Here is a 16,824-nt window from a genome sequence, read left to right as displayed (position 1 = left end):
TATTCACAATGTTATTGCTTTCTTTTAATTTCTTTTCCACTACAAGAAACGGGGGCACTCCCGACGCACAAATACGTCGGCGAAAATGCAAAGTACGTCGGAAAAGGATATCCCGACGTACAAAACGGCGTCGGGAAGCACGTCGGGAGAAATGCGTCGCGAGAGGCTTTCCCGACGCCGTACCAAAGCAGCGTCGGGAAAGGCTTTCCCGACGCCGGAATATGCGTCGGCATGACGGCGTCGGGAAAACCTTATTCCCGACGCCGTCTATGCCGACGCATATTCCGGCGTCGGGAAAACCTGTTTTCCGACGTTTTTTTCCCGACGTAATGAACGTCGGGAAATATTTTTTTTATATATTTTTAAAAATATTTTATTTTTACTTTTTTCCTTATAATATTTTGCTCAAACATTCACAATGATGTTCGGATTGCTCAAAAAAATTTCGCGACGTTTTGGATTAAATTAAAATAAATTAATAAATATACAAACACAAATTAAAAAAATAGAATTAAAATTAATAATACGAATAAGTTGACTACAACAAAATATAGTTCTCAATATAGAAAAAACATAAACATAATGAAGCTAGGGATCATGTGGTGGTCCCTGTTGTGCACGAGTTAGGTCTTCAATCATCTTTTTCATAGCTTCCACTTGTGAAGCTAATGCTTGGTGATTTCTATCTTGTACTTCAATCCGTTCCAAAGCTTCATGAAGTTTAGCTTGTAATTCAATCTCTTTTTGTGTGGACTGCGAACAAGATGTCGACGAACTGCTTGCACTTGCCGTTCTGCGGGCCTTCGGCTTGGGTCCCCAACCAAGGCCTTTTGAGTAGCCTGGTCGTCTACCCAACACCTGATCGCATATCTCATCCTCAGAGAGTGGCTGACTACCCTCTGGGATAGGCTGGGATTGGAGTTCCAGCATTTGATTCTGCAACAAATTTAAAAATTATGTTAGGTAACGCGCAAAAATATATAATAAAAGTGGATAATTAATAAGGGTATAACTTACATGCGCATCCTCGGGGGCTTGCGACACGAATGTCCCAGCTCGAACGTGTGTTTCCCGGAACAATTCCACACGATCGACCGGCTGCCCTCTTCTTTCAGCGAGCTCATGCTGTCGTTGTAGAAACGACTTGGACCCGCTACTATGATTGTAAGGCTGCTTCTGTCTAGCAGCCTTGTTTGTCCGTGATTGCTCCTGCATTAAAATAATTATATTGTTTATTTCTTATACATATAAAAACTTGTTATCATAATTAATCATGACAAATACCTGGAATGCACGGCTGATATAATGGTCGCAGAGGAAGTGCCATTCCTCATCACGTCCAACCAATGCGTTTGGTGGGTTGGCACGAGCCTCCTCCGGGTCGCTGTACTTTTTGAAATGTTTATGACAGTCGGCCCGGAACTCTTTAAAGGTCGTGAGCATCTGATGCTCAACAAACCTGTTCATTGCTTGATCATTGAAATCAAGCACAAAGAATCGCTGCACATTACAAACATAACACATTAGATTGGCTAAAGTTAGATATGTTTCAAATGAAATCATATATAAATGTGTAGTGCATTTAATTACCTGGAGGTCGCCCTTGACGACCTCAATGTATTCTCTCCCAACGTCCGTCCACTTAAGACAGCGGACGGGAAATGTCTTTCGCACGCACACGCCTATCGCCTGGCTGAAGCGAACGGCGTGTGGAGAAATAGGCTTCTCCGCTCCAGGGGCGATCGTCATCGGAATGCGCCCATTTATTGCAACGTGGCGCTCTAACTCCAAGAGTCGAGACTGCGCACGTCTCCTAGGAGTCGGAGTCGTTTGTTGAGAAGAAGACTCTGCTCAATAAATAGACAATAACATATAAAGTTAGAAAAAAAACATGAAATATTTGTAAGTTAAAATGAAGAAAATTCTTAGACTCACCCGTATTGTCGCCCACAGATGATGACCCTCCCGCGATGTTATTATCTAAATCGTCCTCAAACTGGAGGAACATATCGTCCGTCTCCATAAAATTTGATGGTCGATATGACATAATGGCTATGGACATAGAAAACAAACATTTTCAATTTAACTTAAACCTCCCTCTCCCCAGATAAGTAGTAATTCCATTTCATAATAATTACACGACCACTGTACACAAGATAATCTTCCCCATAGAATTTCTATCAGATCAAGACATCTCGGTATAGACTTAAGCATATTCAAAAATCTCATGCTAAAACTTTAACTTTCTTAAGTTAGCATGCTTATGAAAAAAGAAACTCTTGCATTAAGCAAGTCTCAAATCTAGCTTTGCTTTAAATTATCTCTTTGCTCTAATATTTTCAGAAACTTAGCATTCTAACACATTCTCATAAATCTCATGTTTTAAGAAATATGTTGAGTAGACCCATTAAAACCATCCGTATATAAGATTGAAGAATGTTAAACATTTTGTATAAACACAAAATTAAAAGTTTATTAGGTATTTCTCAAAGTTCAAACGACTAAGTAATTGGAGATCCTAAATCACAATCTCAAATTCAATAAACACCCCCCCCCCCAATTCAATATAACCTCAAAAATCTCTACACATTCAAATTTTTTATCAATCTCAAATTCAATTTCAACTTCAATCTCAACGTCAATCTTAAATCCTAAAACCACTTCAAATTCAAATTCAACACTAAAACCTAAAACTAATTCAAAATCTATATCCTAAAACGATTTCAAAATCTAAATTCTAAAACTAATCCTAAAACTAATTAACTAAAGCAAACCTAAAACAAAAACAAAAAAGAACTTTAAACAATTTCAATAATACATACATTTTTTTAACTTTGAAACAAAAAGAAAAAAACAAAAAAACAAACAAACCCTAAACTAATTTTTATCAAAAAAAATCCTAAAAAAACTAAATAAATTTACATATTTCACTTACCTAAAGTGGCAGACGGCGACGAGGAACAACGGCGAGGCGGTCGGCGACGGACGGCGGCGGAACAAAAGGAAAGCACGGCCGGGCGACGTTCTTCTTCTTCTCCTTTCTTTTTCTCCTCTCCTCTCGGCTTCGGTTCTGTGAATACAGAACTGAAACGAATTTAAAGGGGATTTCCCGACGCAGTGACGTGGCGTCGGGAAATCCCTCAAAATGCGTCGGGAAAAGGGGAATTCCCGACGCTCATTAAACCCCTTTTCCCGACGTTTAACGCGGCGTCGGGAAAAACCCCTATTCCCGATGCCGCTCCCGACGCACTGTTCACGGCGTCGGGAAAAACCCCTTTTCCCGATTTACTTTTTGCCGACGCCTTCATGTTGCGTCGGGAAAAAAGGGTTTTCCCGACGCCGCTCCCGACGCACTATTCACGGCGTCGGGAAAAACCTCTTTTCCCGATGTATTTTTGCCGACGCCTTCATGGTGCGTCGGGAAAGGTGGTTTTCCCGACGCATCTCCCGACGCGTTGTTGAGGGCGTCGGGAAAGCCCTTATTCCCGACGTTCTTTATGCCGACGTGCTTTTCGGCGTCGGGAATTCTCCATTTTCTTGTAGTGTTCATTTTTATTTGATTTAAGAAGTGATAGAGAGGTTTTTTTTTATCATAAAGGAAGATACTTTGTGTTCAAGGTGACCTATTTACAATGACTTGAGGTATATAATGTTGTTGTCACGTTCCAAAATATATATGTTTTAATATCTTTTATATATATATACAAATATATCTTTAAATGATATTCGTTTGAACATTTCAAATCTTACTTTCTTTCAATGAAATAAACTGTTATTTTATTTATAATGTTCTTGTCAGCAAACAAGAGGACGTTGTAGACATATATTTTATTTTCAAATAATCCTAAAAGATTGATTGAATAAGATTAACTTGGAGTGTATTTTCGAGGATTTAATCTAAAGGATAGTTAATTTTGAAAAGAAAAGAAAAGGCAAGCATTTGAGAATAAAATGGATTTTTGAAACATGAATTTATAAATTAGGTTGGTTCAAAATAAACACTTGAAACAAACTTTTAGAAAAATAAATATTAAATTTTTAATAGTTAATCTCTCCTAAGTTTGTATGATAGACTTCAGTTACGACCTTCGATTAACTCTAACTACAACCTCTAGCAATTGTCATTAGCCAACTTCCGGCCACTAGCTCTAGCATACCCTAGCTTTCACTTTCGGAGACCACCGCCAAACAACTTCAATTACCGCTTCCTCCAAGCATATCTGCCTCAACTAACGACATTCAACTTTAACGACTATCCTAAACGACCAACTCTTACAATCATTATTTAAATTATTGGTTGATAATATTTTATGGTCATCATTTATCGTAATTTGATGTTAATAAAAACATTTTAACAAACCAAGCTAACTTGTATATAGAATACTCTTAAGAAAGAGTTGTCAAACACATGTATTTTCATTTGAAGGAGTTTTTATCAAAATTGTTTAAATGAAAATAAATTTTTTAAAACAAAAATAAGTCCTAAAACAGACCCTAATTAAATTCATTAGTTAATTAACCTTTTATCAATAATTGAACTTGGGTCAACAAATATAATCACCGCATGTAATAAGTTAATCTATCACGAGATTCTATTTCACCAAGTAGTCATATATTCTACGTGCATACCTTGGTTTTTAATCAACAATTTGTCTATGATCCATTCATAAACTATCTTTTCCACCTTTAAAAAAAAGTATTACTTATGAAGTTTTAGAACATAAACACCTCCATTTTGTTTTAGGATGGAAGATCCATATATATATATTGTCATAGAGTTGAAAAATTTGTGAGAAGAAAAAGTTTATTGTGATTGATTGATTTAGATTTTAATTAAATATTGTCGGAAAGAGGAGATTTATTTTTAATAATGTATTTTTAAAAAATATTGTCAAAAATAGGGTAGAAGGCAAACTATTGACAAAAATAGAGTGATTTAGGCAAAATCGTGTACCAGGTACACGACTTTGCTTGGAAGTCGTAACGGGGTCCACGACTTCCATGCGTGGACCCCACTTTTCCTTTCTTCACATTATTTAATTTATATATATATTTTTTAATATTTTATATATCGTGGACCCCACATCCTTTAAAAATATTTAGTATATATATATATTTAATATTTAAATATTGTGGACCCCACATTTTATTGTTAAGATAATTAATAGATAATAGTTAATAATTAATATATATATATATAATAATTAATATATATACATATATATTAAATTTTCAAATTTCAATTTTAAAAAATATCTTTCTTATTAAATATTTTTTCAATTTTCAAATTTCAAATTTCAATTTTTAAAAATAAATTTTCTCATTAATTATCTTTCCAAATTTCAAATTTCAATCTTCAATTTTTTTTAAAAAAAGATATATATTAACAAAATACGTTATTAAATATTTAAATATATATTTCCTTATTAAATATTTCAAAATTCTAATTTTCAATTTTAAAAAATGATCTTTCCAATTTTCAAATTCCAATCTCTATAAATTCTTATATATTTTTTATCTCTAAATATATTTTTGAAAATTATAATTTTGAGATTTAAATATTTAATAACATATTTTGTTAATATATATATATATTTTTTTAATTAATTATCTTTTCAAATTTCAAATACCAATTTACAATTTTTTTAAAAAAAGATATATATTAACAAAATATGTTATTAAATATTTAAATCTCAAAATTATAATTTTCAAAAATATATTTAGATATCGAAAATATATAAGAATTTATAGAGATTGGAATTTGAAAATTGGAAAGATCATTTTTTAAAATTCAAAATTAGAATTTTGAAATATTTAATAAGGAAATATATATTTAAATATTTAATAACATATTTTGTTAATATATATCTTTTTTTAAAAAAAATTGAAGATTGAAATTTGAAATTTGAAAAGATAATTAATGAGAAAATTTGTTTTTAAAAATTGAAATTTGAAATTTGAAAAAATATTTAATAAGAAAGATATTTTTTAAAATTGAAATTTGAAAATTTAATATATATGTATATTAATTATTAACTATTATCTATTATTATCTTAACAATAAAATGTGGGGTCCACAATATTTAAATATTATATATATATATACTAAATATTTCTAATTGGAATTCATGGTTATATATATATATATATATATATATATATATATATATATTTCTTGTAGGCATGTGGTGCTTGCTCCTAAAGTGAAACGTCTCCCCAAGAATCGCCTTCTTTCTGAAGGAAGTATTTCATGATTCTTCTCTATAATCATTATTTCTTGTGTGGTATGTAATCCTATGACATTCTATAAGGTATGTACTCAATCATGTTATGGTTGAATAGGCAAATATATTTGAAGTGTGTATGTGTTCTATGTTGTTGAAGTTTGTTGTTCATCATGAAGTGAATGTGATGTGTTTATATGTGGGTGAATGTGTTGTCTTGTTGAATTATTTTGTTTCCTTTTCTTTTCTTATTAGGTTTTGCCACAATCCATTGGAGCAATGAAACCATGGATACGCCAATTAGTTGATGTATAGCCTTTTTTATAGGTTTGGTAGGAAATTTTTTTTGTTTAAATGTAATCATTTAAAATAGTTTGTTCGTACCAAAAAACATTTGTACTAACGATTAAAGCAATATTAGTAAATGTTTATTTCTATTAAAACGTTCACCTTTTTTCCATTTGTTATTGTATTGGTATGTAATGTATGTGTAATGGCAGGGTGACAACAAATACATAATTCAATAAGAAATAGGGCTTTTGAAAAAATTGACTAAAAACACAACTATGACATTTAAATTGAAAAATAAAACTGTCATCGAAAAAGTTTTATTGACAGTTAATAAAAGTCATGGTAAGTAAAATGATGACAGTTAAAAAGTGTCATAAATGATAAATAATGACATTTAATATCAGTCATAGAATATTAACAATGACAGTTATCTTCCGTCATAAAATGTAAACTATGACAGTTATAAGCTGTCATAAAATATAAACAATGATAGTAATTAACTGTCATCGAAAATATAATAATGACAGTTATACTCTGTCATAGAATTTAAACTGTGATAGTTATTAACTGTCATCGTAACTAAATAATGACAGTTATAATCAGTCATAAAAAAAATTCTTTCGTGACAGGTATTATATGTCATTGAAACAACATTTCGTGACAGTTTATACAACTGTCATAAAATACTTTCCATGACTGCCGCATCAATGACTGCAAAAAACTGTCACGAAAACCTTTAATGACAGCATTTAACTGTCATTGTAGGCCCTTTTTCTACTAGTGAATATTTTTCAAAATAACGTATGTATTTCTTTTTAGTTAAAGAAAAAAAACAATATAGACATACACATTTCATCAATATTGACATTTTCTATCACCATTTAAACTTTATTTTTATTTATTGTTATTTATGGAAGAAAAAACTCCTTTACATCACATTATTGGTAGGGACAAGTGGCATCCTTATCCTTTTGAAACATCAATAGTATCTCATTTCGATGGGTTTAATCATCTTGAATCATAATTAACGTAATATATTATTATCTAAAACATCAAAAAGTTTAGCATGTGATCATTTCAATGCCCCGGTTTAATCATGTGAGTAATTTCAGCCTAATTTATTATTAAACTAAAATATTCAAGTTCAAGTATTACTCGATCGTAGATTTATTGAACTTATAAAAAATGTATATAATAAATTACAAAAAGAATATTTAGAGTAACATGGTAGTTACAATTTTAGATACTTTCAAACTTTCGACGGTAAGAATTTGAGTTCCCAAATTTCGATAAGGGTTAGCATCAAACTCTCAAACTTACATAAATTACTACAACAATGAAGTCCTTGAACAATTTGGTATTTGTACTTTCAATTATGTAAAGGTTTATATGTTTGGGTTGACTTTCGAAAAAATTTTGTTGTACTGTACTAATATTTAAACCGCTTTTTTATTTATAATAATTTTTCACATATGTATTAATAAAAAATCTGGACAAAAAGAACTATAAATCAAGACTAAATTCATGATCAAAATTAAATTGTTACAAATTTCAAAGAATAAAAATTAAACAGTTATAATAACTAAACTATATTATTACTATAAATTTGAATGTATAAGAATCGAAACGTTACTAATTTTAAAATCTAAGATTTTTATATATATTCTAGCATTTTATTTGAATGACATAAAGTACAAAGATAAGTTTTTTATAATAATTTGATTAATATTTGTATAATCCCTTTTCATCATCAAACTGACTTGTGAATAAAATGATTTTATTTTTAGAATAATATATTTAACGAAGTTGACATAAACATGGTTTAATTGAGATTTTCCTTGCATCATAGAAAGCCCGATGGAATAAAATAAAATATCAACAAATGATATAAGTGACTTATTATTAACAATAAGAAATTTTGATTATTTAAAATTGGATAAATGCCCATTCGTTAGTTCAAATATTTTTAATATTCCTAAGTTTACATCTACATTATTGTATCAACATTTCCATCTTAATGTTATAGACTTGAAGTCTTTGACATTTGGATATTGACATTCCCATTTAAAATATTTACCCAAACTCACAATATTAAATGAAAATCAATTGAATGAAAGGACATCTAAGTTTAAAAAAAAAATGCATATTTTTCTATAAAACAAAACTTAAAACTAGTAAGCATGTCAAACTACCTCTTTAATTAATATTTTATTACAAACAATGACATATCTAACAGCCATTAATGCACATTCATGTTTTTCTAAATATCATGATATTTTATATTTTAAACAAAAATATCATGATACTAGATATTTAATATATTCAACACAAAAATATTCTTTTATCTTATAATATAATATTCAAACAAAAAAAAAAATACAAGTTGAAAGTTTAGATTTTATAACATTTTTTCCTTAATTAAGTCATAAGTTTGTGTTTATGCCCAATATAATATTCTAATTCTTTTCTAAACAAACAAAAATAAAAAAAGAACATTTATTACATCTAATTTTATCTTATTTAACATATGACATTGAAAAAAAAAAGTAATGAGTGAATACATTTAAATTCATGAATGGGAAATTTGAGGTCGAAAAAACTAAATTTTACAAGGGATAAATAATAATAATCCAAATTTTGTAAAGTGAAAATTGAAAAAAGAAAAAGAGAAAAGAAGAATTCCTAATATAGTTTGAAAAGTATTCAGTGGCGTTAAGAATCGTTGTCGAAGTGTGAGAGTTGAGAGGTGGTGTCCACATTGGTTGGCCAACTTGGTTGAGTTCTCCATTCTTTAGTAATTAGCTGTAAGGATAAGTAGTCTAAGAGATTTCCTTCAAGGATAAGTTAATTATATATTGTATAGTCAACTCAACCTATCACCTCTTTCTTTATTTGTATTTTAATTAGTTCCATACTATGTATGATATCATGTCAACTTGTAATTTCAATTATCTTAATTAGGGGTGTGACGAGTCAAGTGAGGTCGAGTAGCGTTTGGTTTAAGAAATTCTTAAATTTATTGTTTGTCAATTATTTGTTAGACCTTTGGTTTCATCATGGCTTCCCTCATTTACCTTCAAGTGTTATTTTCAAAAATTTGAAACATTCTTTAATTAGTTTTTCTAAAAAAAATTCTAAAATTTTGAAATGGAGGACGTTAAGGTTGGGATGATGGTTGTTTAGTTTTTTCATTTTCTTTCATTTTAGGTTTTGCATTTAATTTTCATTTAGTTTCGTGGTTTTAGAATGTTACGTTTTTAGTTGTTCTCATGTTTTCAATTTGATTTTAATTAATTAATCTCATGATTTTAAAAAGTTATAATTTTATCTTAAAAGATTTGAGTTTCATTTGGAGGCTAGTTTTTGACCTTGATTTTTATATGTTAATATCTGTTAATTAATTTAAAAGTCAGAAAAAAATTACTTTAACTTAAAAGAGCGCTAAAAGAATATTTTTAAACGTAGCAAAATTTCATAGTTTGTGAGAGATAAACAATGTCACCGTTTATTAGCATCTAACAAATGTATTTTTCTATTTTTCCTTAAATGTTTGATTCATTTTATTATATTTAAAAACAATCATTAAAATAATTATGGAGTAAAATTTTAAATTTAATTTTTATAGTGTTGAAAAATAGTAAAATTTAATTAACTATATAATTTTTTTTAACTAATTAGTAGACATTAACACCAATTATTATCGAGTTAAAAATCAAAGTTTAAAGTTCAAATTTTGAAATTAGAGATCAAATCGGAAAAAATCCAAATCTCAAAAAAAAATTATAAGTTATCGAAAACAAACCAAATAAAAGTCTAGACTAGGACCAAAAATGTTCTCTTTTTTTATTTTTTATTTTTTATTTTTTTGAAAACTCAATAACTTATAAACTTTTTTTAAGATTTGGATTTTTTTTTTTCAAATTTATCTCTAATTTCAAATTTTTAACTTATAATTTTTTTTTTTTTTAGATTTGGATTTTTTTTCAATTTGATCTCTAATTTCAAATTTTGAATTTTAAACCCTAAAACCTAAATGAACCACAAAATCATAGACTAGGACAAAAAATGTTTCATTTTTTTTTTTATTTTGATTTTTAAAAATTCAATTTATAATTAGTTAATTTCAGAAAGATGTACTGTTAAATAAATAAAAGCAAACAAGCTAAAAAAGACTACACATTAGAAGTCACAAGCATCAAAATCTACCCAAGATATATATGGAGAAGAGAGGCTGCCCTTACGACAACGATGAAGAGAAGAGGAAAACACAACTTCGTAATGCTACACCAAGTCTTTATCTAATAATAAAGATGTTATTGTAACACTTGAGATCCATCATTTGATAATATACCTTTTTATTTTGTTGGTCTCATCATATTATATTATAAACAAACGTGTAGAATTTTAAGTTTAGATATTATTTCTCTCCTTTGGTCTTTCCTACCAGGTCCGTACGCAGGACCCAAAGAGGAAGAGTCATTTTCCAAGTGGGCAACTTGCAATTAATGGCTCCTTTTGTATTTGAACACCAACTTCTACATCTTTAATTCTCTTTATTATCCCATTTTTCTAATATTAATTCTTTCACCTGCTCTACCAAAATCATAAAATACATCTCCATATACATTTTTTTCATAACAAAACAAATAAAATCCTAATTATGTAAACTAGTTCTAACATTTATTTCAAGTATTCCAAAATAATACTTTTAAAATTGATTTAAACTTATACTATTAATTTTGAAATAACTTCTAAATGTACTAATTTTCTCTTCGATTAATAATTAGATTACATATATTTTCTCTTTTATACGTCATTGAAAAAAATAATATAAATATTTCTAAATGAAACAAAATGGTTTAAAATATTTATAAATATAGAAAATTTTCGAAATTTATTAATTATAGATATTATGTATTATTGGTGTGATATCAATTATATGTTTCTTTTTTTTTTGTTACCTTTGATAAATATACCTACCACAAAATATATATATCATTAATTTGAAGTATATTATTCATCTATAATTTTTGTTTACATATTATATGATCTCTTAGACTACGAAAATATGAACTATTTTTATCGTTGTTATCAATTTTAGTAACACATGTAACTCAAAAAATATCTTTTTTAAAGAATAAATTTAAATTGGTCATTTAATTCTTGAAGTTAACTTGGTGGACTAAAGCTGATCTAAAAGACCATTTAAATCTAGGTCAATTTTAAACATGAAGATTAAAGACGCCATTCCTTTAAACTCGAGAACAAAAAGAGATTTTTTTAAAAATTCTTATAATTTTTGTGGAATATTATTTATTATAATATAATTTTTTTAAATATGGTATATATACGGTGGGAGTGATATATGTATAAAATGAGGAAGTAAAGGGTATAGTACTAGGAAGCAACCTAAGTATGTTTGTATTGACCTCATGTGCAAAGACATCTTGTCCACCAAACGACATGGTGGGGATTTGATTAGTAAGCATATATTGACTGAGAGAATTGATCGTTTTTGGATCTCTTGCCTACTTGCATATTTTTTATATCTTCTCTTTTTCTTTTTCTTTTTCTTTTTCTTTTTCTTTTTTTCTTTTCCACATTATGCTTCAAATTTTTTATTGGATTGTTTTTATATTGAGAATATATAAATGAATTGGAAGTTATTGGTAATTTTGATAGCAAATAATAGCAAACTTTTCCTTCGTTGTCTTGCCTTGGATTGTGGTTGGACTATTTTCTATTATTTTGATAGCAAATAGTGGCAAAAAAAAAATAATAAATAAAAAACGAAAGAAGTTGAGAGCAAATTACTAATAAGTCACGTATTATACCGTTTTTTTATGTCTTGCCTTAGATTTGTAGCATTAATATATGTTTGTCAAATATGATAGACGTAAAAATTGATTTGTTAGTGATGATAGGACTTTAATTGCATTCACCACGATAAAAATTGTTTATAAGTGATAAATCAATTTCACAAATAGATTAGACAAGGTTAAAGAAAATATGGAGGGTTGTCCTAAGCAAGGTTTAAAGTCTACTTGTAGGTCTAATCCATTTGGATATATATTGAAAGGGCATAGACGAGTAAGTATCTTAAAAGGGAAATATCAATGTTTGGAGACTTGGATTGACCCAACCAAACTCATGGTAAATATATATCAATTGAAAAATAATCAAGTTGGCCTCAAATAATTGGCATCTTATTAACCTAGCTTGATCAACCCGGCCCACAAACATCTCTAATACCACCGACGTTACAGTTAATCTTATTTCTTTTGTGCTTAGTTGAACCACAAACACACTCTTTTTACTAACTTAAACATAGGCTACCAGATTAGACACTCTTTTTACTAACTTAAATATAGGCTACCAGATTAGTGTAGGATCTTTAATCTCTTATGCAGGTCAACTCAAAGTATTGAAATCCAAAAACTTAGAAGAAGAGATAGGAGGTAAAACCAACAAAAGATATGCATAGAAACTCAGTGTAGACAAGATATGGGCATCAATGAAAAGAATTATGTATGTATTTAGAAGATTAGATAGAAACGTGTTATATTTTCGTCACCAATTCAGATTGTGAAACTAAACTTGTTAATTCAGAATGCACAATTAGAATAAATCAGAGAACAATAAAGGAACAAGAACACAACGATATATAGTGGTTCGACCAATTTGGTCTACATCCACTTTGAGAAACAGTTTGGAGGATTTTATTTAGAGCAAATGTGAGGAACAATTACAGAAATTTACAAATCAACAATCTGTAATTAAGAGGCAAACCCAAAATATACCATCAATCAAGAATGAGAGATCCGCGGATGCTAGCTGAACTGAAAAATAAAACCCGCTGTGCTGACCCCCGAAAAACGACGCTCACCGTCGACCACAGCCTGCAGATCGACGCTGCTCGTCGGAATAAACCCAGACAACCGACGCTGAAACGACGCCGAAGCAAATCCCGAAAAAACCCGACGCCGCAGACCACCGAAAATGCCTTCGACGATACCCGAAAGAACCGACGCCGCCTCTCGCTGTGAAGACTGACCTGTTGTCGGAAAAATCTCGCCGCCACGCCGATCAATCTTACGCCGTCTTACGCCGTCACTCTCTCTCTCTCTGTATATTAAGTCAGCTGCCTCTGCTATGTCTTTCTTCTACTTTTTTGTTCTTTTCTTGTTGACCTAAAAGAAAAGAAGAAGATTGATATAATTTCAATTATGCCATTAGGCATAATTACCAATCTGCCCTCAATGTTAAAAAAAAACCCCATTTTTAACCTCTTAAATAATTTGTCAATTTTCACAAATCTCCCTCTTGACAAACTATTTAAGACACCAAATTGATTCTTCAAACTCCCTATCATCCAGATTTAACATTCAGCTCATCTAATAGGTATTTAAACCTATGAGCTGAATGAGCTTTAGTTAGCATATCTGACAAATTCTCAACTGTATGAACTTTGACCAGTTCAACATCTTTCTGAGCAATGACGTTTCTTATGTAATGAAATTTGACATCGATATGCTTAGATCGTTCATGATGAGAAGGATTCTTCGCAAGATGAATAGCACTCTGGCTATCACAATGAATGATAGGAATAAACTCCTGCGATAACAACTCACCAACAATTCTTTTCAACCACACTGCTTCCTTAACTGCTTCACCAAGAGAAATATATTCTGACTCCGTAGTCGACAAAGCAACTACTGGCTGTAGGTTAACTTTCCAACTGACAACAGGACCTTCTTTTATCAAGGTCTGCAGCATAGTCAGCATCTGTGAAACCTTCTCACAGTGTTGATTTATCACAATCCCTGCTATAACACAATGATACACTGGCACTACCTTTCAAATATCGTAATACCCATTTAACGGCTTTCCAATGTTCCTTCCCAGGATTTGACATAAATCTACTGATCATACTCATAGCATAACCCAAGTCATGTCTAGTACAAATCATCAGATACATAATACTCCCAACAGCATTACAATATGGAATATTAGACATCTCTATCCTTTCTTGTTTAGTAACAGGACATTGTGACGAAGAAAGTCTAAAGTGAGATGCTAAGGGTGTTGAGACTGCCTTGCTACCAGACATATTATATTTTCAAGCAGTTTGATCACATAACTCTCCTGCGAGATGGTTAACAAACCTTTCTCTCTATCTCTCTTTACATCCATGCCTAGAATCCTCTTTAGTTCACCTAAATCTTTCATTTCAAACTCATTACTCAACTGTTTCTTGAGTTCACATATTTCAGCATAATCCTTAGACACTAGTATCATATCATCTACATACAACAGTAGATAGATGTACGTACCTTTTTGAGATTGTTTCCAGTAAACACAAGCATCATATGAGTTTCTGTGGAATCCCTGCTTTAGAATGAAAGTATCAAACCTGATGTACCACTGTCTTGGAGATTGTTTTAGTCCATAGAGGGACTTGTGAAGTCGACAAACCATGTCTTCCTTACCCTTCACCTCATAGCCCTTAGGTTGAGCCATGTAGATCACTTCCTCCAATTCTCCATGAAGAAATGTTGTGGTGACGTCCATCTGTTCAATAAACATGTCAAAGTGAACAGCAATAGATAAAATTAATCTGATAGACGAATGCCTCACCACCGAAGAGAAAATCTCATGAAAATCAACTCCCTCCTTCTGAGTGTAGCCCTTGGCTACCAACCTAGCCTTATATCTAGGCTTACTATTACCTCTTGTACCTGGCTTAATTTTGTAAATCCATTTTGATTGAATAAGTTTCTGATTAGGAGGCTTTGGAACCAACGACCATGTCTGATTCTTATGTAAAGAGAACAACTCTTCTTCCATGGCATCCTTCCATTGTTTCTTTGAATCAGATACAATTGCCTCGTAAGAGGCTCTACTTCAATACTGTCAGCTGCACAAGTGAGAGCATAAGCAACTAAGTCAGCATAACCATACCTTATAGGTGCATGTCTTTCCCTCTGAACTCTGTCACGGGTAAGCTGATAATTCTGTAGGTCATTGTTACTTGAGCTTTCTTCAATAAAAGCTCCCTCATCAATCAAAATCCTCTCCTATTGAGATTGAATACCATCAAATTCAGACTGTTGTGTATCCTCTATTTCTGAAACCAGTGACGGCTGATTATCTAAGTCAATTGATGGTCGTACCTCTAAAGCAATTCTAACTTCTGTCACAACATGATCACCCGTCTGTTGTTTCTGCTGCTCTTTAACACAGTGAGGCATTTCAGTCTCATTAAAAATTACATCTCTACTGATAATGCATTTATTCATCCCTTTTTCAATGCACCAAAGTTTATAACCTTTGACACCCTGAGGATACCCAATAAACATGCATTTCAATGCCCTCTTATTCAATTTTCCATCTTTAACATGAGCATAAGCTGTGCATCCAAACACTCTAAGATGTTCTAAACTTGGAGCCTTACCTGTCCAGACCTCCTGACGAGTCTTTAAGTTTAAAGCGGTAGAAGGACTCCTATTAATGAGATAACACGCTGTTTGGGCAGCTTCTCCCCAAAATTTCAATGGTAAAGAAGCATTAGTCAAGAGACACCTTGTACGTTCCATGATAGTTCTGTTAAACCTTTCAGCCAAACCATTTTGTTGTGGAGTGTATGTAACAGTAAAGTGCCTCGTGATTCCCTCAGGTTTGCAAAACTGGTTGAATTTGTTATTTACAAACTCTAAACCATTATCTGTCCTCAGATACTTAACCTTCCTACCTGTTTGGTTCTCAACCTGCTTCTTCCATTCAAGGAATTTTCCAAAAGCTTCATCCTTTTGTTTCAATGGATAAATCCATACTTTTCTTGAGAAATCATCAATGATAGAGACAAAGTATCTCGAACCTCCCATAGAGACCTCTTTCGTAGGACCCCACAAATCTGAGTGAACATAATCCAAAATACCTTTGGTTGTGTGCTTCCCTTTCCCAAACGTTACTCTGGTAGACTTTCCCATTATACAGTTTTCACAAAATGAGAGTTCAACATTCTTAACTCCTCCTAGAAAACCTTGTTGGGACAGTGCTTGTAAGCCTCTTTCACTCACATGAGCTAGCCTTTTATGCCATAACATAGACATATCTGTAACTTTACCTGACGCAATAGCAGCACTACCTGAAACTATAGTACCTTCCAACACATATAGACCATGTCTTAAAGTTCCCCTCAGTTTAACCAAAGAACCTTTGGTAACTTTCATAACTCCATTTTCAGATTTTATGGTGCAACCTGATCTATCCAATTCCCCAAGGGATATTAGATTACGTTTGAGTTTTG

General features: G+C 31.1%; 1 protein-coding gene across 1 annotated transcript; it reads right to left on the bottom strand.

Moving 5' to 3' along the window:
- Positions 1-497: 497 nt before the first annotated feature.
- Positions 498-3,104, bottom strand: LOC127149079 (uncharacterized). The gene is made up of 6 exons (XM_051083915.1): positions 2,936-3,104; positions 1,936-2,052; positions 1,591-1,847; positions 1,285-1,500; positions 1,018-1,209; positions 498-936 (listed from the first exon to the last, which is right to left on the bottom strand). The coding sequence occupies exons 2-6, from the start codon at positions 2,045-2,047 to the stop codon at positions 589-591; spliced, it is 1,125 nt and encodes a 374-aa protein (XP_050939872.1). The 5' UTR covers positions 2,048-2,052; positions 2,936-3,104; the 3' UTR covers positions 498-588.
- Between the last annotated feature and the right edge of the window lie 13,720 nt (positions 3,105-16,824).

The sequence above is a fragment of the Cucumis melo genome, chromosome 4 (assembly GCF_025177605.1).
Source record: "Cucumis melo cultivar AY chromosome 4, USDA_Cmelo_AY_1.0, whole genome shotgun sequence".
In the NCBI taxonomy this organism is placed as follows: domain Eukaryota; kingdom Viridiplantae; phylum Streptophyta; class Magnoliopsida; order Cucurbitales; family Cucurbitaceae; genus Cucumis; species Cucumis melo.
This window is presented reverse-complemented; position numbering and strand designations above follow the sequence as displayed.

Bases quoted from the DNA above. Each gene is read 5' to 3' on its own strand.
- LOC127149079 (XM_051083915.1), bottom strand. From the start codon at position 2,047: ATGTCATATCGACCATCAAATTTTATGGAGACGGACGATATGTTCCTC. The intron at 1,848-1,935 runs GTGAGTCTAAGA...TTTATTGAGCAG, and splicing joins ATCTGTGGGCGACAATACGG to AGTCTTCTTCTCAACAAACG. The intron at 937-1,017 runs GTAAGTTATACC...AATTTGTTGCAG, and splicing joins AAGCCCCCGAGGATGCGCAT to AATCAAATGCTGGAACTCCA.